The 22,843-nt window shown below is 41.6% G+C and overlaps 2 protein-coding genes across 5 annotated transcripts; one reads left to right on the top strand and one right to left on the bottom strand.

Moving 5' to 3' along the window:
* The first annotated feature begins 1,423 nt into the window (after nt 1-1,423).
* cnga3a (cyclic nucleotide gated channel subunit alpha 3a) lies at nt 1,424-8,676 on the top strand. 3 transcript variants are annotated; one of them, XM_055020062.1, is made up of 9 exons: nt 1,424-1,653; nt 3,547-3,661; nt 3,777-3,866; nt 5,151-5,264; nt 5,581-5,640; nt 6,129-6,347; nt 6,478-6,579; nt 6,663-6,769; nt 6,866-8,676. In XM_055020062.1, exons 2-9 carry the CDS (start codon nt 3,561-3,563, stop codon nt 8,260-8,262), a joined length of 2,190 nt encoding a protein of 729 aa, XP_054876037.1. In that variant the 5' UTR covers nt 1,424-1,653; nt 3,547-3,560; the 3' UTR covers nt 8,263-8,676. The 3 variants fall into 3 exon arrangements, with proteins under 3 accessions (XP_054876037.1, XP_054876029.1, XP_054876045.1); XM_055020054.1 differs by having other exon boundaries at nt 5,106-5,264; XM_055020070.1 differs by lacking the exon at nt 5,581-5,640 and having other exon boundaries at nt 5,106-5,264.
* Nucleotides 8,677-9,295: 619 nt separating this feature from the next.
* ube3a (ubiquitin protein ligase E3A) lies at nt 9,296-18,075 on the bottom strand. Of its 2 annotated transcripts, XM_055020032.1 has the most exons (11): nt 17,801-18,073; nt 16,382-16,427; nt 15,103-15,359; nt 13,821-15,025; nt 13,584-13,728; nt 13,250-13,455; nt 12,437-12,601; nt 11,774-11,929; nt 11,354-11,427; nt 10,820-10,963; nt 9,296-10,734 (listed from the first exon to the last, which is right to left on the bottom strand). In XM_055020032.1, coding segments are annotated over exons 2-11 (2,475 nt in total). In that variant the 5' UTR covers nt 16,384-16,427; nt 17,801-18,073; the 3' UTR covers nt 9,296-10,613. The 2 variants fall into 2 exon arrangements, with proteins under 2 accessions (XP_054876007.1, XP_054876016.1); XM_055020041.1 differs by lacking the exons at nt 9,296-10,734; nt 10,820-10,963; nt 11,354-11,427 and having other exon boundaries at nt 11,790-11,907; nt 17,801-18,075.
* Nucleotides 18,076-22,843: the final 4,768 nt, after the last annotated feature.

The following is a 22,843-nucleotide window of genomic DNA, read 5'->3' as shown; positions in this document are numbered from 1 at the left end:
AGCAGGAAACGGCTCTCATGAGATCACCACTCCCTGACTGAAACTGAAACAGATCCCACTCATTTCAAACCGACTCGAAGTAGGGATTCATCTGAACGATGTCACAGGCCCCATTCCATTCAGTCCGTGATAAACGTAGATGTGAAAACTTTTCATATTTATGTTGTTTTATTTTTGTTTTTGGGTTGATCAAATCAAAATAAAGATGATCACTATTGGAGTTTCTCGGCCGTAAACATCAAAGTACCGACAGCAGGGAGCACGCAGCGCCTGCCCAACGGCGCGCTCAACGTAATATGAACACAAAAGGCAAAACGTTCCATTGCTTTAAGCGAGGGGGCATTAGCTGGCTGAAATAGGTACTCAAGTCTAATCTGGGATTAGCTTGGCAGCGCCGTATATTGCCAAGGGATTTCTCTTTAACCTTATGCCTGGGCCGACCAGGCATAAGGACGGCACGACGGCGCCAGAAACAGACCCGCGATGTTTTCTTGTAGAAGTATCGTAAATATCGTTACACGTCACACGATACATCTCAGGATTTGAGGAGTGGTCTTCACAAAACCCTGATGTCGAGTTTGTGGGAAGAGCTGAAAAGGTGTGTGAGAGGATTAAGGTCCCCCCGAACCTTCGTCGTTTACGTCATAATCTTTACACGGTGCATATAAATGTATGACGGACTTGATTTAGATTTAGGCTGATCCAAAATCAAACTACGCTGCAAAGCGTCACAGTGGAACCGTCGGTGGAGAACCGCCATCGCAGCACGTCGATGTCTTCAAAGAGTGGTCCAGTCAAAGTCAAAACTTGAAATGTGAAAACATTTTGAGTACATTTCAGTGAGGGGCTGAATATGACTAAATAAATGAGGGTCATAAGAGAAAAAGCGAAATATTATTGGAGGCTGTTAGTGTAAAACTGAAACAGACGCTTTACGGCGGAGCGACGATCCACGACTGTGGAACCTCTGGAGATGATGACACATAATGAGACAGTCGCAGAAAAACAGTCTTCAGTCAGAGGCTTCTTCAAATTCTCTGCGATACAGACTGCTACGGAAGACCTTTCTGTCCCACAGCCATTACTGTCTACATTAACTCTGAAGAATCTGGAGTGATTTGAGTTACAGCAAAATGGTATTCCCCTTTGGATCAATAAAGTGTTTATTTTTATTTGAATTGTGAAAATGATTGAATTCAATTTCTTATATCATGCGGATTCAGAAAACCCAAAAAGATTCAAATCCAGCTGCAGGATTTGATCTTACCAGGGAAACATTTGCAGCTAGATGTTTGTTTGTTTGTTTGTTTTTGCCAACCTGTTGTCAGAGAAGGCCGTGGTCACGGCAGGTCCAGGACTCCTCCCCCTTCTTGTCTGTTCCTGGGAGCCGGGAGCTCAGTCTGCAGGCTGCAGAGCTCCTGGATCTAATTATGGACAGCCTTCAGTTATTTTTGTGGTGACTGCGCGCCGGGGACTGCTCTGCTGGGACGCCTCGCTCGGATCAAACAAATCACCAGCAAAAAAAAATAATAATAATTTTTTTTTTTTAAATCCAATTTTTCATTCGGGAAGATGGAACTACATCAAAGAAATGAGAGGATTGTGGTTACTGGGGCCGGTTTGAGAATGTCAGCCTGAGGAATCATCAGACAAGTGAGTTATAGCTTCATTGGGATTATTTAGCTGTAATATGGAATATAAATGGTTAGAGTTAGAATTGGATTTATTGTCAAAGAGGAACAAAATGGGTACTAGAGGACACCTGCGTATATATATATATATATATATATATATATATATATATATATATATATATATATATATATATATATATAGTAGGAACTATTTCTCAATTTTTTCAGTTAAAGTTTAGAATGTAGATTAATTAGTTTATTTTTATTTGCTTATTTTCTAGTTGATTTATAATTAGAATGTTTATTTTATTTCGTTGTTTCTAAAGTTTTTTGGTTAGTAATTCACTTAATTAGTTGATTGATTTCCGTTTGGGAAGTGGGTGTGTTTCACAGTATAAATATGGAGGGTTTAGATAAGTTTTGAGTCACGTGGTGGTCTTATGGTTTTTTTATCTGTCGTCAGTCAGTTTTATCAGTGAGAACAGGTGCAGGAGTCAGGGCAGGTTTATCTGAAGCCTGTAACTTGGTTTTAGCTAAAAACTGAATAAAGTAAACAAAGAGCTGCATTTTGACTGTTTTGACCCTTTTGTTTTGGACTGCGTAAACCAGAACCCATGATGCACTGTATTGACTATTTGAGTTTATTTCACTTTGCTTTGATCACTTTTGAGATTTGAGTTTTTTCGAGTTTGGAATTTTAGTTTTTGGACAAATAGTCAATACATACATATACATATATATAAGAAAAGACAGTGTTGAATCCTTGTATGGCTGCAGAATAGTAAAGTAGTCTTGCTTGCTTTAGATGTGCTTATCATGTATGGAAATAACAAAGCCATCTGTTCAAAATAGCTTTTAATGCACAATATGTCCTTTTTGTGAGTTCTTCTGCTTTTTTCACATTGTTTGATTTCATATCATTCATTCATAACGTGTCCCTGAGAACTTAGAAAAGTGTGATGCCAGCACCACCATTACCGTCATTATTAGAAATCTGTGCACAGCGAAGCTTTTTTTCTTTGTTTTTTTTTTTTTTAGTTTTTGCCTCATTCTTCAAAGTTCGGTTGAAGAAATCCTTGAATCTGCGTCACAATGCAGGAAGCGACAGCGCTGTGTCATTTCCTGACACTAAACTTGAGATTTTGACCGTTTGTCTAAAAAGAAAGAAAAAAAAATCCAAATCACAGCGAAGTGACACCGAGTGACCTTTGCTCTCTCGATGCAGCGCGCGATATGAGCGATGCCGCTCATACTCACGGTGCAGACGCCGCCGATTTCACCCCCCGTCACCCTTCAAACACTTAGCTTTCTGGCAATGCTCTCAGTGTGATTGAATTTACCCGGGGGTAGCTTAACTCCTCGGCATTAGCTGTAATCTACAGGAGTGCACGTGTTACAACCACTGGTTTCGCCCAGAGATCAGCGAGCCGTTGCCTGGGCACGGACAAGGCGACACGATTCGGTCAAAGCAGAACGTGACCGGTGAAAGCCGCGCGTTTTCAGATTCTGGTGTGAACCTCCGTGCAACATGTGAAAAAGCGGAGCTTTTTCCTCTCCAGATCAGGCCGTCTCTGCAGGCTGCCGGGGCTCTCGGCCACTTACTGTCTACTTGTTCCCTAAGCTGCGTTCTAATAGACTTAACCTGCTGTATACAACACTGAACACAGCCGCTGCATTCTACCTGTAAGCCATGGCTTATTCTTAAAAGCCGGCTGGGTGGGTTCATCAAAAGACAACGCTGATCTTGTTTGGTGTTCACAGAACAAGAGGTATTTTTAGGTGGCACTCTCACACAGATGTCGGGCCCTAAGTCGACACATTTACACCTTCCATTAATTAATTTATTCACAACGGTGTTTCAGCCCGACTGAGCGTGTGTGTGTGTGTGTGTGTGTGTGTTTGTTCCGCACAGGCGGCTACAACAAGATGGCAGAAGTGTGCAGCGAAAGCTCGTTCCCAGCAAGACTTCGGCCGTCCACCAACACGTCCGACGATGAACTCGACGCCATGGAAAACGGGGACAGCAGGTCTGAGGGCCGAATTAGGGAACAAACTCACTTTGCGCTCCTTGGAGTATTGTCATAGTTTTTTCAGATTTCCAGGATCAAGTGAATGTCTTACACCTTTCCTGCTGTCTCCTAGGGCCCACTCTCTTCGCCAAGACGCCGCCGCGGGAGCCCTGTCCTCGGGGCCTCGTAGAAGCCCACACAGAGGTGGTGCGGCGTTGGCCAGGTGAACGTCGATGCGCTTTTACATTCTGAGTGCTAATCAGTAGGTGTGGAGCAAGAACAAAAAAACTTGTTTGACAGATTTGTAACACCAGGGACTCAACTGTGTTGCACCTGCCGACTCTTTGGGTCCAGATCAGCGTTTTATTGGTTCCTGATCAATTGAATGGATGACAAGAAAACAGAGATGTAGGCCAAGACTTCCTGGTGTTTTCAGAGATAAGCCGTCGTCTAATAAGTCTTCTGATGATTTTCCTTGGCAAGTAGAGTTTGCTTTGTTTGCTCTCCATGGGGATGTTTGCACCAAAAAGGCAGGTTGAAATGGTTTCGACTCATTTGTGCCTTGTGGACTGCTGACAGAAAGTACAGATGCAAAGCCTAGTTTGTCTCTTCTAGCAGAATAAAAAATGTGGTGGCCAAACTATAGCCAATACTCCGCTAATGTCAAAAACTAGCAAGTTCACAATCGAGGCGTTTACATTAAATTTGACGTGAATAAGTCTGTTCACGCAATAAGTCGTCAAAAAACACGTCGCGCCACCATCGTCCAACTGCTTCCTGTCGTCTTCTTCCTTGTGGTGAATGCACCAGAAACCAGTGGTCCACAAGCAGATGCGAAGAAAAGCATTTCCATTGCAGTTTTGCAAAATGAAACCAATTTCAATTAGGCCAAAAAAAAAAACACCTCATCCCAGCGCCAAGACGTTGTATCGCCGTTTTACTCCTGTGCTTCCATCAAGTGAGTTTATTTTCAAACTGTTAAATTGCGTAGTCGTACGGTCAATGGAGACACGGTTACTGGAAGCGCAGACGTGCAGCCGGGAAGTGAAAAGCGAAAGTAAAAGTGAGGATGTGCTGTCCTTACCGTCAATGCCTTCCTTGGCTTGACCCAAATTTAATCAGAAAGTTCAGATTTCAATTGTGTTTGGGGTGCATAAGGACAAAGACTGGAGAAACTGAAAACACCAGTAAGCTGATGTCAACGGGCATTTTGAGCAAGTGGAACGTATCGATATCCACAGCGATATCGATACGTTTATGTACATTTACTTCCATTGGCCCTCTGGAGGCCTGACATGTCACTTTACCCCCTGAATCATTATTCATTACATTTTCTGTTGAGTCATTATATTAGTTGCCTCCATCACAACTTGTATTTCCTGTAAGCCGACATGACGAATAATCCATCCCCGGCCTAGAGCGATGTCACTTGGTGCCGTTTGACCTCCCGCTGACCTTTTAGGCTGTCTTACCTCTTCCTCATGCTGCGGGACTGGGAATCCCACAGAGTGAACCCTACAGAGGAGAGGAATGACTCCTTGCTGGAGCGCATCAGAGGCCCGGCCCTTAAAGATGCAACCAGTGGGGAGAGCGACCGCAGCGAAACACGCAGGAAGAAAGAGTAAGTGTGCTTTTGGTTTGCGGTCACTGGACGGCGGCGTCCGTTTACAGTACGGTGTCTTTTGAAAAGGCTCTACATTAAACAAATTTTCAACCAAATATCAGATTCTACAAACTGGGTTTTGCACAGTTATTACTAAGCTTGCCAAAGCATCTGTTCAGCTGGCCTCAGTAGACAGAAGGATGCTTTTCAAATCAGGACGTGTAGCAAAAATAGACCGGAAAACTAATTACATTCAGTTTTTAATACAGAATAAAATGATGTGCATTTTTTGCATATATCTCAAGACATTTCTCTCCGTTTTTCTTTTCCCAAGTCTTTCCAGTAAGTGGCCTCTCGCCACCTACAACACAAATAACTGCAACAACACAGATGAGTAAGTGCACCCAATTTCTGAAGCAAATATAGACATGATAAATTTATTCACCGTTTGTATTTGCAGCCTCCCCTCTTGTAACTAACCCAACGAGCCATTAGCAAGAGCAAAAAAAAAAAAAAAAAAAACCCCGTAGGAAGTGTATTTCCCGTCTTCCTGTTCCTTTCACAAGCATCATAAAAATAACTACCGATGCTAATTGTGGTGATAACGACACCTTCCCCTTCACTTCTTGACTTTTTGTGTTGCAAGTGGATGTGGGTTTGCAAATTGGAGACAAATTTGCTTCCATTAGAACTCTGAGCACGCAGCGCCACCTGCTGGCTGAAAGCGTGACCCACATCGGACCTGACAACAGAAACCTCACACTCCGAGCCAGTCTGCCCGAAGTTGCCTCCCTGTGTAGATCAGTGTCTCGCGCCTTTCTCATCCCTCCCCTGCGCCGGGTCCGTGTCTGGCCACGTTAAGACTGAGCTTGTGATCTCCAGCAAAAAAGAGGACAAGAAAGACGAGATCAAGAAAGAGGAGAAGAAGGAGGAGAAAAAAGACGACAAGGACGGAGACAAGAAGACGGAAGAAAACAAGGACGAGAAGAAGGACGAAAAGAAAGAGGAGAAGAAGGACGAAAAGAAAGACGAGAAGAAGGACGAAAAGAAAGATGAGAAGAAAGATGACAAGAAAGACGATAAAAAGAAAGAGGAGCCTCCGTGAGTACGGCGTTAGGCCGATGCTGGTCCAGCCTGTAATTTGAATTTTAGAAGAAAAAAACAAAACAAAAATCTGTTTTCTCTGTAATGTTTTTCATATTGCCATTATTAAGTACCAAATTGTTTTCAGGAAAGAAATCTGGATTATGGATCCATCTGCAGACCAGTACTACAGATGGCTGAGTGTCATTGCAGGCCCCGTGTTTTATAACCTGATCATGATTGTAACAAGGTACTGTCTTGTTATTAGTACTACTGTTATTTTCCTGGATACAAAAATTGATTGCTGATTTTTGCTTCTCTCTCTTTCTCTAGGGCCTCCTTTAATGAGCTCCAATATTCGTACACCAAACTCTGGATAGTCTTGGACTATACCTCAGACATCATCTACTGCATGGACACATTTGTCAGATCAAGAACAGGTCCGAATTCTGGAAATGTTCAATGAAAGAAATGTTAGCTTAATCTTCACGCTATGTTGTGGGCTGGTCTCTTATTTTGTGCTTTACCTCCCTTAGGTTACCTGGAACAAGGACTGTTGGTAAAAGATGCCAAAAAACTGAGAGCTAAATACAGAACAACGTCTCAGTTCAAATATGACATGATTTCAATGATACCCACAGACCTACTCTTTCTGCAGTACGGCTTTGACAATCCAGAGTTTCGTTTCAACCGTCTTTGCAAAATCCAGAGGCTCTTTGAGTTCTTTGAGCGCACCGAGACGAGAACCAGCTTCCCAAACATGTTTCGTATCAGCAATCTCGTGCTTTACATCCTCATCATCATCCACTGGAATGCTTGTGTTTTCTTTTCCATTTCGAAAAGCATTGGCTTTGGATCCGACACGTGGGTCTATCCCAACATCAGTCACCCAGAGCACGGTCGCTTGGCACGAAAGTACATCTACTCCCTATACTGGTCGACACTCACCCTCACCACCATCGGAGAAACCCCAGCACCAGTGAAAGACGTTGAATTCCTCTTTGTCATTGGGGACTTTCTCACCGGTGTGCTAATCTTTGCTAGTATTGTCGGTAACGTTGGTGCCATGATCTCAAACATGAATGCCTCTCGTGCCGAGTTTCAGGCAAAGATCGACTCCATAAAGCAGTACATGCAGTTTCGAAAAGTCACCAGAGACTTGGAGGCCAGAGTGATCAAATGGTTTGACTATCTTTGGACTGAAAAGAAGACCTGCGACGAGAAAGAAGTTTTGAAAACTCTCCCGGACAAGCTCAAGGCGGAGATCGCCATCAACGTCCATTTGGATACGCTAAAGAAAGTGCGAATTTTCCAGGACTGTGAAGCTGGTCTGTTGATCGAGTTGGTGCTCAAGCTGCAGCCACAGGTGTTCAGTCCTGGAGATTACATCTGTAAGAAAGGGGATATTGGCAGGGAGATGTACATCATAAAGGAAGGAAAGCTGGCAGTGGTGGCTGATGACGGAGTCACTCAGTTTGTGGTGCTCAGCGACGGGGCATACTTTGGAGAAATCAGTATCTTAGGCATCAAGGGGAGTAAAGCCGGTAACCGACGAACGGCCAACATCCGAAGTGTGGGTTACTCCGATCTCTTCGCCTTGTCCAAAGATGACTTGATGGAGGCGCTCACCGAGTATCCGGATGCCAAGAAAGCTCTGGAGGAAAAGGGCAAAGCCATCCTGATGAAAGACAACCTAATCGACGAGGCGGTGGCGAATGCGGGCGCGGACCCCAAAGACCTGGACGAGAAGATTGTGAAACTGCAGGGCAACCTGGATCTGATGCAGACCAAGTTTGCTCAGCTGATGGCAGAATTTACCTCCACCCAGGCACGGCTGAAGCAGAGGGTCACTCAGATGGAGGAAAAAGTCAAATCCGTGAAACCGGAGGACCTCGACGAAGTGGTGGCTGACAAAGACAAAAAGGTCCAGTGAAAAAAAAACAATCAAAAAAACCATCACTGGAGAACTGTGAAAGTGATTCTCTTTTATGTCATATAAATGCCCACATTTTTAACTATTTGTACGTTGTGTTTATTATCATCATCACATTATGTGTCAAACTGTGTACAGTGAATGCAGAGAGTCTTTTTTTGTGCTTTCTGATTAACTGCTACTTTTGTCGTCTTCAAACAATTTGAGTGTGTTGAGAGGAAGCACTTGTTTATGCCAAAAATTGGCTTTTCATAGCCTTAGGATGACTTTTTCCCCCCTGATAAGAATTCAGATTATTCAGGTAAATGTATTGCTCTTCTTAAGCTGCACTGTTTACTGTATAAAAATGTCAACATTTTAAAAAGCCAGTACTGTTTATATGTTACTGTCAGCGTACTCTTACAAATATGAACGTTACACGCAAATAAAATGTTCATATTGAATAACCTCTTTGTCTATGTGTGAAAAAGAAAAATGTCAAACTTCCTTTGAAAACAGATCACGTTCAACTAATTTCCGATGGATGGTAACTAGCTGCTTATGCATATTACTGTCTTAACACACTGGTTCCTATCCAGCTAAAATTGTTGGTCTATGAAAAAAACATGCTACATGGGTATAAACATTTAGAAAATGAAAAGCATTTTAGGAAACGTCCAGTCCTAGCACAGTTTTCAATGTCACGTTTTGAACCGTATAACGTTTTGTCACAGTGCACGCTTTACTCAATAGAGTTGAAGTTGCCATTTTGTTTTACTTATTTATTTTGGCCATTTTTTAACCAGCCGGGGATGTTTTGAGCGCCCCGTGTGGTCAAATCGTTAATAGCTGCATGAACCAGAAAGTAGGCTGAGCTGTGATCAGTTGTGGCCAGTTCAAGACTCCAGGATGTGAATCTTCAGCGCAACACGACACTGCGTAATATCACTGCAGAGATGTTAGCACTGGCGTGACGTCCTGGCACGGAAAAGAAATCTGTGACTTTGCCACAGTTATTTTTATACCATGCCAATACAGGAATTTACAACAAAACTACAATTTCTCACCTTTATTTACCTTGCATATTGGAGAGTTTACAGAAGGGTTTTCACATTTTCTGCAAATTCTTTACATACCTGAGATACAAATCGAACACTTTTTGTGGCCGTTTCCCTTAAACAGGCCTTGCACATTTGGCAAGTGTGCAAATCAGTAACTCGTAGGAAACGAGCCAAGAGACGCGTTTTTTAAAAGATCTGACACACTAAAACAATCGGCAAGTAATTTTAAAGGGACAGCATTATGTACTTTCCAGGCACGTGATGCCATTTTACAGCACAATTGAGTAACTACGTTACTGCCAGTTATAAAAATGTTATATACCATATAACAAACATGACTTGAAAGAAATGTCACTTTGCAATTAAAACCTTGATATTGGGCCTCTGTCTCTTTAAGAAGCTCCTGTTCTTTTTGAAACTCAGCCTTCATTCAGGAAGTTATCAAAACGTTTCTCCATTAAGCAGCTTACAGCCGTCCCTAGGAGCACTTCAGACTAGTGCTATTGCCACTAGTCTGAAGGAGCTGAAAGGAGTGGAAAATGTGGCGCTAGGTGAGAACAAGTGTTTATGCATCCACAACGGTTGCCGTGGGAGATTCAATGATTACTCAAACAAGCATTAAGCAAAAAGCAACACTCCAGGTGTGTTTCTGATGAGGGAATAACATTATAACATGATGTAAAACCACAACAAAAAGCCAATTTTGCATAACACTGCCCCTTTAAAACACGCAGCCAACACCATCACATCAGGATCACAGCAAACGATATTCAGTCCATATCCGCTACAGGAGGCACAGCACAAAGCTTTCAATCGTAAGATGGACTGAAGGTCAGAGAGCAGGTAATATATAAGGCTTCTTCACCTCAGTCTACTAAACTGACAATCGCGGCCAAGGAGCACCGTCAGGCCCAGTGAGGACTAAATACTGCTACATTTCCAAAAACGTCAGAGGCATCAGAAGTCAAACTAACGTCATAAATACACTTTATGTGCTACACGTGAGCGCACTTTCACAGTTTCACAAACGGGCTTTCGCCTTTTCAGAACCAGGGCATGTGGGGATGGGAGAAGGCTGAACTTATTTGGGATTTCTAATGCCTACACAAGTGACGAGGTTACAAAGCAAGTGAGGGCTCAGCGTGGAAGGCCAACAGTGGAGTTTGTCTGTGAGAGACTGATTAGGCACAGAATTATTATTGCAGCATTTTGTTTGTTTGTTGTTTTTTTGGTGGTATTCCCTTTTTTTTTTTTTTTTTTTTTTTTGTCGTTTCTATCCCACACAGACGGAAAACTCTCTTTGGAAGTCCGTCACAGCATTCCAAAACCTTTGGCGTAAGTGATGGCCTTGAGGAGTCTCTCTTTCAGTTTGTCCTTGGAGGAGTATTCAGGGAGCAGCAGAGCGTTGAAGCAGGTGTGGGAGGTCGGTAGCCTGCAATGAACCGCGACAAAAACTAAAAGTTCATTTGAGTCGAGTGTGTTGAAATTCAACGGGAAGTCGCCTGCGCCAGTTGTACCTGTCCGAATCAGAGCCGTTCTTCGCGATGATCATCTTTAGTTTACCGAGACCTCCGACTGGAGCTCTGTCTGTTCCTGTGGTGAACTGGAGAAAAAGTCGCTTCTGCTCCTCTCCGAAAGAGTGGATGGTTTCCCAGAAGTCTCTGCAGCCAAAAACAAACATCAATTCAGGATTCCTTTGCATTCCGCATGTAAAAAATAAGATATTTCTAGACTCAAGTTTTCATAGTTCTCAGTGCGTTAAAAGGCTAATCTTCACCATGGCTTTATGGCCTATATCTCCACTTTAATGTTGGTACCTGTAGGAATTAGAAACTAGAAGGAAATGACCATCAGACCGTCAGTTCACAAAACAGTATCTGAATCTTATCGGAAAACATTGTTATATTCTTACTCAAAAGCTCCCGTTAGTGCAAAATGATAAAAAAACAAAATCAAGTTTCCATAATCCCTTATTTTTTCAGCGTCTTCAATAAAACCACATTAAAACATTTATAACCGAGATAGCATTTAAAGGCAGTGAATAGACTTACTTGATAATTTGACTATCCTTAGTGTAACCTCCGTCATATTCTGTTGTCTTTTCAAGTGCTTCAAAGTCAAGTTTCTAAGGAAAAAAGAGAGAATTTATACGATCAATTCTTAATACTTTTTAATCTTTTCTTGAGATTAAAGGATGCAGTTTTATGAGAGGAATGTCTGTCCATTATTGCCAAACACTTAGGATACAAAAACTTGTTTGTAAAGTTAATCAATAACTTTACTCTGCTATACTTCTAAATCTAATTTTATGAAGAAAAAAAAAACACTCACTAAGTTTTCATTTAAATTCCAGACATTAGATTTTCTAAACTGCATAAAACTCGTCACAAAAAGAGTTATTTTGTTTTCTACTTAGGTTCAATTCATTGCAAAATGAAAACTGGAGGTTGCTGATTTTTGATTTTTCTCACCCTGCTCCCACAGATCAGAAGCTCGACTTCCTCTGGTCTAAACAAGTATTTGAGCGGCGACTCGTTTGTCACCATCAGGAAACCTTTCTTAAAGGCTTTGAATTGGCTCTCCACACTTTTGTTCAGGATGTAGTCTGCATACAGATGAACAAATTCCTGTGTATTACACACACACACGCACACACAAAGAACATTTTCAAAAAGTTCAAACATTTCATTGTAGTTTTGTCGTCTTTCTTGAAATGACAAGTTGGTGTGGGGTTGTTGTCCTGTACAGGGTGTTCAGCTGAGCTTCTGTGTCATTTCATTTAGTTATTCCTGTTTTTGTCATTTTGAAACATACCCAAGTCAAAGGAGGAACCAGCATGTTTTTATATCTGTGTAACGAGACGTAAAACCAGAGTCTTCATTCCAAAAGCTTTAAGTCAGGATTTAGATCTGGGAATAATGTTGTAACCAAACTGAATCTGTAGGATTCATTTCTTTAAAGTCTGATCTTTTCAGACTTTAAAGAAGTCAACTGGAAATGACTCCCCACTTGAAAGTAATTCATTCAACCAGCATAAAATTAGGAATTTACATCATGTGGTTTTCTAAACTGAGGCTTACAACCATATATATATAAAAAATGTAAACAAAGTGTTGGCCGCAATCACAGCTCACCTGTCTGTTCTCCTTGGTAACGGGGATCTGGTCCCCCTTCTCCTTCAGGTCGTACAGTACGGGGTTTCCAAAAAGGTCCGTGTGCGATATTTGGAAGGTGAGCATCATGTCCTCCTCCAGGCTGCCGCTGTACTCCAGCACCTCCTTCAGACTTTGGTAGAGAACCTGCCACAGCAGGAACATGAGAGCAGAAACTAGAGAAGATCTGCATTTTCTCTTCAGAGGGGTAATTCACATTTTTTATGCAAAAATTCCTGACATTTTCAAACTCAAATTGCAGACTTCCATCCCTTTTACATTAGCTTTCCCTGATATTCTTACATAAATAATCAGGCTTTAAATATCCGACCTGGGAAAACAGAAGCTGGAAGGAAGGAAGCAGGAAAGAAAGAAGGAGGGATGAAAGCAATGAAGGAAGTAAGAAAAGAAGGAAAGGTGGACGAAAGGAAAAACTAGAAGTAGGACACAAGGACGAAAAGAAGGTAGTGAGGAAGGAATGACACAAGGAGTGAAGAGGTAGAATACAAGGAAGGAAAGCGAAGGAAAGAAAAGAAGGAAGGAAAGGGAGGGAGAAAGGAAGGACAAAAGGATGAAGGAAAGAAGAAGGGCTAAAAAGAAAGTAGCAAAAAAGAATAGCAAGGAAACAAAGAAAAGGAAAGACAGAAAGAGCAGAAGGGCACAACATAAAGTAAGAATAAATACTGGGTACAAGGAAGGAAGAAAGGGAAGCTTCCAGCCCTACAGGAACCCTCTCTGTAAAATGTCAACACATCCACATGAACATGTAACATCATATAGAAAAAGTTGGCGTACTGGATGTGAGTCTGACAGATCCAAGTAGGTCCCTTTCTTGCCCATCAGCTTCCTGTAGACAACCATGGGGAAATGAACGTCCAGGATGCAGTTGTTGTAAATGGCGAGCCCCAGAACGATCCCAATAAGTGTGTACTGCGCTTCGTTCTCCAACGAGGACGAGTTGAACCAGAAAAGCTTGGTGTCATTGTCGTAGGTGAACATCCCTGTTGAGAAAGTCATTTACAAGCAAGTGAATGTAAGTTTTTGACGATTTCTACAACGTGAACAAAACTCAACAGTTGCAAAACGCAGGCATTTAGCTTTTAATACAAAACATTGTTGCAAGCCTAACCGATGTCCAGATTAAAGATTTCCTCCAAAACCAATTGGAAGAACTCTTTGGACACTCCTCCTTCGTCTACGCCTTGTTCGCCCTCGAACTCAACGTACAGCTGCTTCTTCAGGTCTGACGGGTTCTCCATGGAGATCATTTCCAGCTGCAAGAAATAAAATGTTATTCACTCGCTGGGACGGCTCCAACCACGTTATATCCGACGCAAACCGACACCTCCAACGCCCCGAGACTCACTCTGACGAGGGCGTCGTCGATGATGTGGTCTCGACGCACTTTGAGCTTCAGATAGGGGTTTGGCTGCTGGCCCTGTACCATACTGTAGAGGGCAGTGAGGCGCCTCTCGCTGTACATCCGGATCCTGTTGTCGTAATACAGCCCCTGGCTCTTGGTGATGACGCTGAGGATGAAAGGGCAGGTCTGGAAGGAAAACTTGGTTTCCGCGTTGACTTTGAAGAAGGTAAAATCTTTGTCCATTTCAATCACTTCGTTCACCGATTCATTGACAAAATCCTCAAACGGTATGAGGGGTTTGACGCTGTCTACAGGACGGACGCTCAGCTCCTTCTCCAGAGGGTCGACCCGGGGACCCTTCTTATAGAGCCGGTCTTCGCCCAGCAGCTCGTGCAGCGTCAGCTCGTCCGACTCGGCGTCTTCGTCGTCCTCCTCCTCGTTGTGCTCGCCGTCCACCTCCCCGCCGAGGATGCTTGCGTAGAAGACAACCCTCAAGCACTTGGTGGCAGCCACCACCGTCTCGTCGTCGTTTATCAGGTTTTCCGCGCCATATTCATTACTGACGACTGTGAAGGTGATGAGCTGCTGGAAGGTCTCCATCATGCGGCGGACGTGCGGAAGGCCGAACGTCGACCACAGCTTGGACAGGCGAGCGAGGGCCATGAGCGGCAGCTTGCTCATCGCCTTGCAGAACAAAGGTAACGCCACCTCAAGGTACTCCGGGCTGTGAAGGTTTCTGTTCTCCATCACTATGATGAAAATATTCAGATAATCTGGGTTTGCTTCGTACACATCAAGATATTCCAGGTCAAGTTCCACGTTTGGAGTGAGGTAAATGAGGGCGTTGACCAGGGCAGACTCCACCTGGTCGACGGACAGGAGTTTGTCGTAGACCCTTCGAACTGCGTCGATGTCTACCGAAGGCTCAAAGGAGTTGGGGATTCCGTTTGGAGTTTCGTCGGGCGAGGAAGCAGAGGAGGAGAGATTGTTCTCTGACGACTGGTCGCTCCGTTTCTCTTCGTCTTTCGACTTGAGAGAATTGAGGGTTTTGACAGCGGCACTTGGTTCTTCCTTCCGGAAACTCTTCATGAGAGCGTCCGCGTTGGAGAATATCCTGCCAATGACACGGACGAGAGCAGAGTAGTTCCCTTCTTCCTCGCAGACACTCAGTATCCTACACACGGTGTGCTCTGTGAGGTAGTGAACATCTGCAATCGGAAACCAAACCGTTAAAACCGACTTAAACCATACATCTGCGACAACCCATAGTCTGCTTTGAAAGTACCTGAGAATTCCTCGGTGCTCATCTCACGCCCCAGCCGAGAGTTTTCGTCAGACCTGGACTCGACGGAGGGGTAATAGTCACAGAGTTTGGCGTTAACCTTGAACAGTTCCAGTGCTTTAGCAGCTGCTGCGTTGTTGCCCAGAGGTTGACAAGCAGAACAAGAGGCACAAAACTCATTGGTGCAGTTGCTATTTCCACAGCCTTGAGTCAACTGTTGAAAGTAGCGTTCAATTAACCGCTTTGCAGTCGCTCTGTTCCTGTGAGAAACACACAAACAAGGAAGAATTATTTACAATATAAGCAATGTACGCGTTTCAAACATGATCATCCTCCTTGAATATGCTACATTTTGCAAACCTCAGTGTGTTTCATTTGAGTTGTATGTAACAGAACACCATGTACTGATCATGAAGATGAAGAAAAATAAGACATTTTGGGGTTTTTTTCATTTGTTTTTGAAGATGACCTTAAAAATACTTGCATTTGCATCCAGTTAGAAATTTTTACCAATTCTTTGCAAAATAGCTCAAACTCCGTAAGACTGAACGGAGACCATCAGTTCAGTTCTAACACAACTCCCAACTGAATTAGGTCTGGACTTTGACTAGGCTATTCTAGGCTATTTTGTTTACAGAGACTTCACAATACATTTTATTTGTTGCTTCTGCTGTTTATTTATTATGGATAGTTAAAACGTCTTCCAGTTCCAGTGTTAAATGTTCACTAGAATTTAAAGTTTAATGAGATTTGAGAGTGTGTTGTTGCTTTGTTATGCCATAACCGTTATATTTCTTGAAGATGCTCTGGAAAAACAGCAGAACTGTTCATCACAATAACTTCTGGGAGAATTTATCATCCAGCAAAATGTGTTATGGTGACAGGCCTATAATTTAAATACACAAAACACTGATTTTGCAGTAGGCAGAGGGCCACCAGGATGTTCTCACAGTAAACCAGTAATAAATATAGCATTGTTTTTATGGTCTTAAAGTATGTACTTGCATAGGCAGCCAGCCTACAGCCTGCAGCTTACCAGATAGGGGTCAGAGCATTACCTTAATAAAATTTAAGAAAGGTTCAAATCTGTATTTTTGTAAAACCATTGCATACCTCGCTTTCTTGTAAGAGAGCGCGTAAAAAGAATATTTCCGGATTAAATAAAGTGAGATACCAGTTAGAAACAAATACCTCGTCTATTCAGCATTATATGAGAAAACGAGAAAACATGTCTGTTAGAAACAAACAGAAAAATTGTGGATTCATGTCAGAGGAGACTTACATTCGGCTGGATTGAGACTCCTCTCTGCAGGCCGGAGGACAGTCAGCTGAAAGAACGACAGGCAAAAGTATAAATTCCGATTATTTGATGCACATTTTTAAAAATATATTTACTCCACCCCCAAACTGTATTAATTGACCAGGCTTTTCTCGATTAAACCTGAAGATTTAATTTGCTACTCTGTTGAGCAGCAGCCCTTCAAGCCATACTTACAGAAGAGTAAGAAGATGCATGAGCTATTAATGATGCATATTAATATCCTATATGTTGCCTAAAGGTGCAGGGAAAAAATGTTTCAGCTGCCAAAGAAGACAAGAAAGCATCAGCCAGGTCCCACTAAATTACATGTGGATGATAATGTAGACCTGTGTGTGTTTAACACAACGTCCAGGAAAAACATCAGCAGTGACTTTATTTGGTGGCCTGGCCCCCAAAAAACATCCACCTGGATGTAACTTAGCAAACAGGTACGGAGCCTCCTATTGGACGAGTCCTGCCTGTCAGCTGGCAAAACGTTATTCAACCCCAACTGATGCAATAAGTAGCTTCTTGTTTCTGAAACAACCATGTCGAAAGACACATCCTGTGTTCATGGGAAAGGGTTTAAATCCATAGCCTTCATCAAGCAGAGAAAATATCTAAGGCGAAATGATTGAAATTTTAGCCTGTGTGAGGCAATTCTTCAGCGAGAATGTTTACCCCAAATGTGGAAAACATTTAAGAAAGTGGACGTCTCAACAAATTTACCCTGAGACCCAAGTAGAAACGATTGGCAAAACTGCACAACACAATTAAATCAAATCACAGCAAATCAGTCCAACAGTTGGAAGTGAAACTGGGTTACCAACAGAACCAAAGACAGCAGCAGAACCAGAGGAGAAGGTGCTGCAATATTTCCCTTTAAGTCCAATAGAAATACAGTGTATAAGGCACAAAGTAACACCTGCGAGCCTCAACCTATTCAGGCAGCATTAAAAAGAAGCCTGGGTCAGAAGGACAAAGCCGACCCCATTGAAGCAGAGGGTGATTCTACAAAATGTTTATCACACAAGCACTGAAAGTGTGAATATTGCTGTGGCGTGAAGGGATTTAACTGGCAAGGACATTTCACAGCAAAATGATTGTGTCTTTTCTCTGACAGGGACAAAATCCCCTTAGTTACGAAGTTACACAGGCCCGAGATGACACCCAAAAACAATCACAGGGAAGACAACAAGTCACACATGCTATTGAAATCAACTGGCTGTGATAAATGAGCTGTCGACCTTTAGACCTAAATTACAGCAACTAACAGAAGAGGAAGAGACAAGCAAAGTTTCTCAGCACTAGTTTAAAAGGAAGTAGAGCTTCGTTTCTATTACAGGCTAATCCTGATCTAAACGAAGGAAACGACACAGAACCTGCGGAACTTCAACCAACCTGCTGTGATTTGACAGATAGTGACGGTGCAAAAAAAAAAATAAAAATATCTGGCGTGGCAGACTGACAGCTCCGTGGGCTCGCGTTTCAGGAAAACCACTCGTGTTTTTTTTTGTTGTTGTTGTTTTTACACGCGTGTTCACGGCTCGGGTGTGCCAGCGTCACAGAGTGGACTTGTTGTTCCGTGTTTAAGTCAGGGTGTAGCGGTTTTCTCCGTCATCTTGTAAACAAGAACGAGCTGTATCCCGGCATGCAGCGCGACGCCGTCGAACGTCACGCACGCTCGCTCGCTCCTCTCACCTCCACGCGCCGCAATTGATCGCGCACGACTCTCTGTCGGAAGTGACGGAAACACCCGAAACGAAACGAGCACCTCAAGTAAAGCGCATTTAAAGGGCCAGGAACGAAAAGTTTAATTCATACAGCTTTGATTTATTTGAAAGAGAACCAATCAGGACACGATCCATTAAATTATTTAAAAAGTGACTTGTGTGAATGTAGCAAGCCCTATATTTTTTTTCTGGACAATAAAACAGACAAAAAACAAAAAACTCAAGACTATTTGGTTTATTTCATTTTTGTGTGCTTAGTTCACTGTAAAATTGCTTTAGTAAAGTGGAGATTATTCTCATATAACTGTGCTATTATTACGTTATTAATATTGTATTATTGTTAATACTCTATCCTCGGTTTGAGTCTCCACATATAAATGTGTAAACCGTGGCTGCAGTTTTCATTGTGAACACTAGAAGTCGCTGTAGACACATGCAACCACTTCTTTTTTTTTCTTTTCTTTTTTGGTTTACCCCCACTTTACTTCAGTCCGGGGCCCTGGGTTCTTCCGTGACCTTCTGGACGAGTCATCGGTGCAATTCCCCAAATGAATCGTTTTTAACAACTGGGAGCCTCACCCAGCACACGGGTGGGCTGACAGAAAAAAAGTCCAAACTCTCCTCAGTGTTTTCCAGAAACAAATCCCTCTGACCGCGGCGACCGGGCCCGGGCGCGCGCGCCGTTTACATTTGGTCAAGTCAAAGTAAGTCTAACATCTGAGCGAGGTGTGAGGTGGAGTTGGTTGACGAGGAATAAAATCACTCTTTACTGCAAGTTTGGTTGTCCCGCAATGCTGCACGGGATGTAGGGAGGAAGGAAACCCTGGAAATAGATCACTGCTGGGAGTTTTATGCCCTGCAGGCTGAGGAGTGAACAACAACAAAAAGTGAATGGAAAAAGTTGAAAAAGACGATTAATTTAGTTTGCAATCGGGCTGTGAAGGAGATGGAGATCAGCGGTAGAAGGAAGTTGACAATAATTCCAGCACTGGTCTTAGGGGTGAAAGGTCAAGCTGTGCCTGTGTGAACTCCTGTCTGCTTTGTTTGCAGTGCAGTCTGTTTTTTGTTGTTGTTTTTTTTGATATGCAGGGTGGACCAAAAAAAAAAAAAAAAAACCCTGACACCACCCCTCAGCTCCTTCAGACTAGCCACTAGCAATTAGCAAACACCTGGAGGAACTGAGCATCTGCTGAGCTCATTATAGGAGCTGATTCTCAGCAAAGGTGAAAAAAAAAACCTAAAAAAAATAATCGTTAGAGAGATGTGGTGATGACTTCCTGAAGGCGGAGATTCAGAATGAGCAGCGATTTTTAAAGAGACAGAGGCCCAACTTGAATTAGGAAAAGTAATATTTGACAAATATGTACCATTTTTAGAACAATTGAAGGTAACATAGTTATTTGATTGTGTTACAAAACTGAATATACATGATGCTGCCCCTTTAATAAAATACATTTAAAGTTGGATGGCTGATTCCCAGGCTTTTTGAAAGAAAATGATTGAATTTGTTGTGACGCACCTGCACTAATTTATTATTGTAAATAATAAATTACAATAAATAATTAATTTACAATAATTATTTACAATAATTTATTGTAAATTACAATAAATTATTGTAATTTACAATAATTATTATTGTAATTCATACAACAATAAATTATACATTGTATAATTTCACATTACTCTCCACTGCTATAATGCATAATCCAAAACTGTGTTCTGAAATATTACCTTCCTAAAATAATGGCCTAAGTTGCTTTTTTTTTTTTTTTGCAAAAAAACTTTTTTATTTTTTTCCAGTCATTTTTGACATAAAATGACTTCCGTATGCATTTTGACAGGTTTATTATCACAGAAACGCACTAAAATAAGTGTGCAGCCTAGTGAGGGGGTTACACTTTGCTATAAAAAAAGAGATTTGCAGTCTAAGAAAAAGTAACTTTGTAAAAATTATACTTTATTCTTGCAGTTTTATTTTGATCACAAGCAGCCATACACAGAACATTTGGAACAACTAAAAACAACATGAACCTGACATAAAACTGTGGAACTGAACCCTGTGCAGTTTTCCACATTCTTAACTGAGCTGAAGCGATTCAGGATTCCTCGCCAACCTTTTACTTACCAGAACTTGGTATTATTACAAAGGAATAAAAGTGGAAGATCCCCCAACACCCCCAAAAAGCTCAATTATCACATATAACTCATGGATATCTGTTGTGCAAAAGCTCAATGTTGTATTAAGTGGAAATCAGCACCACGGAATGCAGCAGAACATGATGGAGCTTCTTTCTGGCACACAGAGGGTACGGGACGAACAGAACAGATGAAACACAGCAAACAGACTGACGAGTCTCAAACCAAACAACATGCCAGAGAAGGAATTTGTGTGCAAAGGCAATGAAAACAAGAGGGGCGGCGGGGGAAAGTCGGGGGCAAAGATGCCACTCATCCTCATAAATATCTGTACAAAATACGAAAAAAAACAAACAGACAAAAAAAACCCCAAAACATGCTCAATCATATTTAATCAAACAGATCCAGCAATTTCTTATCCAGTGTCGAGGCACTTTCTATTACGAAGAAAAACAAGGTAGATATAAATTATTTTTGGTATTAGGTTTGCTTAAAAAAATGCACTGAACACAGTTAAAGGTAAATGCAATTCTTCCCAGCAAAAAGTTCAGTTTGGTCAATTTCCCATTGGTTTCTGCGCACTTTAAAAACAAAAAGAAGAATAAAAATAGATAGTGTTAGTTGAGCATAATACCTCCCGTTCCTTTTTGCATATTGCATTGCAACATTGTGTGAATGAACATGTGCAACAGAAATTCTCAATGACAGGTCAGATGAAATGCTTTAAAGTGCAAATACAAATGTTGAAGGAATCTCAATAGGAAAGACGGTTCAGCACTGGGGATTTATTTGGTTTATAGCGAAACACTGGCAGAAACACACTTGGCTAGCTGAACACAAACCCAGCATGTGACAGAAGTTCTCATGAGGCCCTTCAAGTAAGAACATGCTAAGGAGCAATAAATTGGCTCTGTGCTGTGCTTCAAGAGAATAGTTTTATATCTGCACACTTGCTTCAACAATAATAAAGTTGAAGAACCATAAGGGTCGATTTGGCTTAGCTTAGCTTAGACTGGGAAGAAAAGCTGCCTCCCAGAGGCTCAAAATCCCACTAATTAATATGTCCCATTTGGTTAAAAAAACAACAACTAAATTTTGTTATTTTCCAGCAGTTAAATACCAGATAATTTTTGGGTGAAGTGCAGTGACTCATTGGAGGTTTTACTGGTTTGCATTAATGTGGCCTCGGATGCCTCTTTATCTTTGGGCAGAACAAAAGTAAATGCAGCTTCCAACCTCTCTTAACACCATGCTGGTGGTTAAAATCTGCTTCTGAAGACTTCTCTATCCCTAGAAAATATCTCTGCTAAGAAAACTGATTGCTAGCTTGAACTTTGTTCTGTTTGCCTGCTGAGTATCAGCTAGCAGTTAGAAAACAGCTAGCTTAGCACTAAAGACTGGATGCTAACCTGTGATTAGAGCTACAGAAAGCCTGCCTATTAAAAAGTGTTCACTAAAGGGTTCACTTAGCAGAGTTTACCTCACACTGAAATGAGTAACCAGATAGTTGCATGGATTTTTAACAATAAAATAATGGTAAAAAAACACAAAAAACCCCCAACCCAATTTAGCTTTAAGAGACAGTTTCCATGCTAGCTCTCATTATAGCTAGATAGTAACAAGGTTAGGGGCTAGCCTTTGTCTCTCCAGCCTCAAACATCGCTTTAAACGATAAGATTTCTCGTTAAGGCGGCAAAACACTCATTAAACGCTTGCTAAAATGAGACACTTGCTCATTTTAATATCTTCTGAATTCACCATGTCACCGCTGGCAATTAAACACTTCAATAGCTCAGCTTTAGCTAACAAACTTATTAAACCAGACTTAAAGCTCAACATTTGTAAAGTCAGAGCAAAACAAATAATTTCGGACAACATGGCTACTTGTGGCAGTGACAGCACCTTGGTATCTTGGCAATGTCTTGCATTCAAATTACTTGGCTTGGAGCAGCTATATTGTAGAGACATTTTCACTGACAAATGCCAAAATAACTCTCGCTTTTGTATCCAGGAAAAAAGGAGTGTTCAAGAAGGTAAAAAGTTTTTTTCTTTGGCAGAACAAAAAAAAAAAAAAAAAAGAAAGAAATCGGCTTTTCAATCCAAACGCCAGACTAAAACAGACAACTATAGGAGTTGCATAATTCCTGAGCTTTTGACGAGAATGTTAATAAACGCTCCATTAAAAAAAAAACACTTTTCTTTTAATTGAAATCAGCCAGGAAGTTAAGAAAAAAAGAAAAGAAAAGGCATTTGAAACACACAAGGCCTCATCCACCTCCCTTTCGTGCTGGTGTTCTGTGGTTAGCTCCACGGGATCAAATTTGGTCTTTTGAAAAACAGAAAAAGAAAATGAATGATTATTTCTCTACTTATGTCCTGAAATTCAAAACGGTTGGATTAAAAACAAAACAATGCAACAAACTTTTTACTCTTTAAACTAAAACCTATCGGCTCCAAAAAACAAACAAAAAAAAAAAAAAAAAAAAAAAAAAAAAATATATATATATATATATATATATATATATATATGTGTGTGTATGTGTGTGTATATATATCTGTACAAAATACGGACACT

Source organism: Poeciliopsis prolifica, unplaced genomic scaffold (genome assembly GCF_027474105.1).
Source record: "Poeciliopsis prolifica strain line A6 unplaced genomic scaffold, Auburn_PproV2 SCAFFOLD002, whole genome shotgun sequence".
Taxonomy (NCBI): Eukaryota; Metazoa; Chordata; class Actinopteri; order Cyprinodontiformes; family Poeciliidae; genus Poeciliopsis; species Poeciliopsis prolifica.
Note: the sequence above shows the minus strand (reverse complement) of the source record. Positions and strands in the feature narration are given on the sequence as shown.

What these genes read in the sequence shown, in the direction of transcription:
- ube3a (XM_055020032.1), bottom strand. An exon ending in GAGCACCGAGGAATTCTCAG is followed by an intron (nt 15,026 to 15,102) that starts GTACTTTCAAAG and finishes TTCCGATTGCAG; the next exon opens with ATGTTCACTACCTCACAGAG. An exon ending in AAGGATAGTCAAATTATCAA is followed by an intron (nt 10,964 to 11,353) that starts GTAAGTCTATTC and finishes TTTTGGCTGCAG; the next exon opens with AGACTTCTGGGAAACCATCC.
- cnga3a (XM_055020054.1), top strand. Translation starts at nt 3,561, where the DNA reads ATGGCAGAAGTGTGCAGCGAAAGCTCGTTCCCAGCAAGACTTCGGCCG. An exon ending in GGTGGTGCGGCGTTGGCCAG is followed by an intron (nt 3,867 to 5,105) that starts GTGAACGTCGAT and finishes CTGACCTTTTAG; the next exon opens with GCTGTCTTACCTCTTCCTCA. An exon ending in CTGATCATGATTGTAACAAG is followed by an intron (nt 6,580 to 6,662) that starts GTACTGTCTTGT and finishes CTCTTTCTCTAG; the next exon opens with GGCCTCCTTTAATGAGCTCC.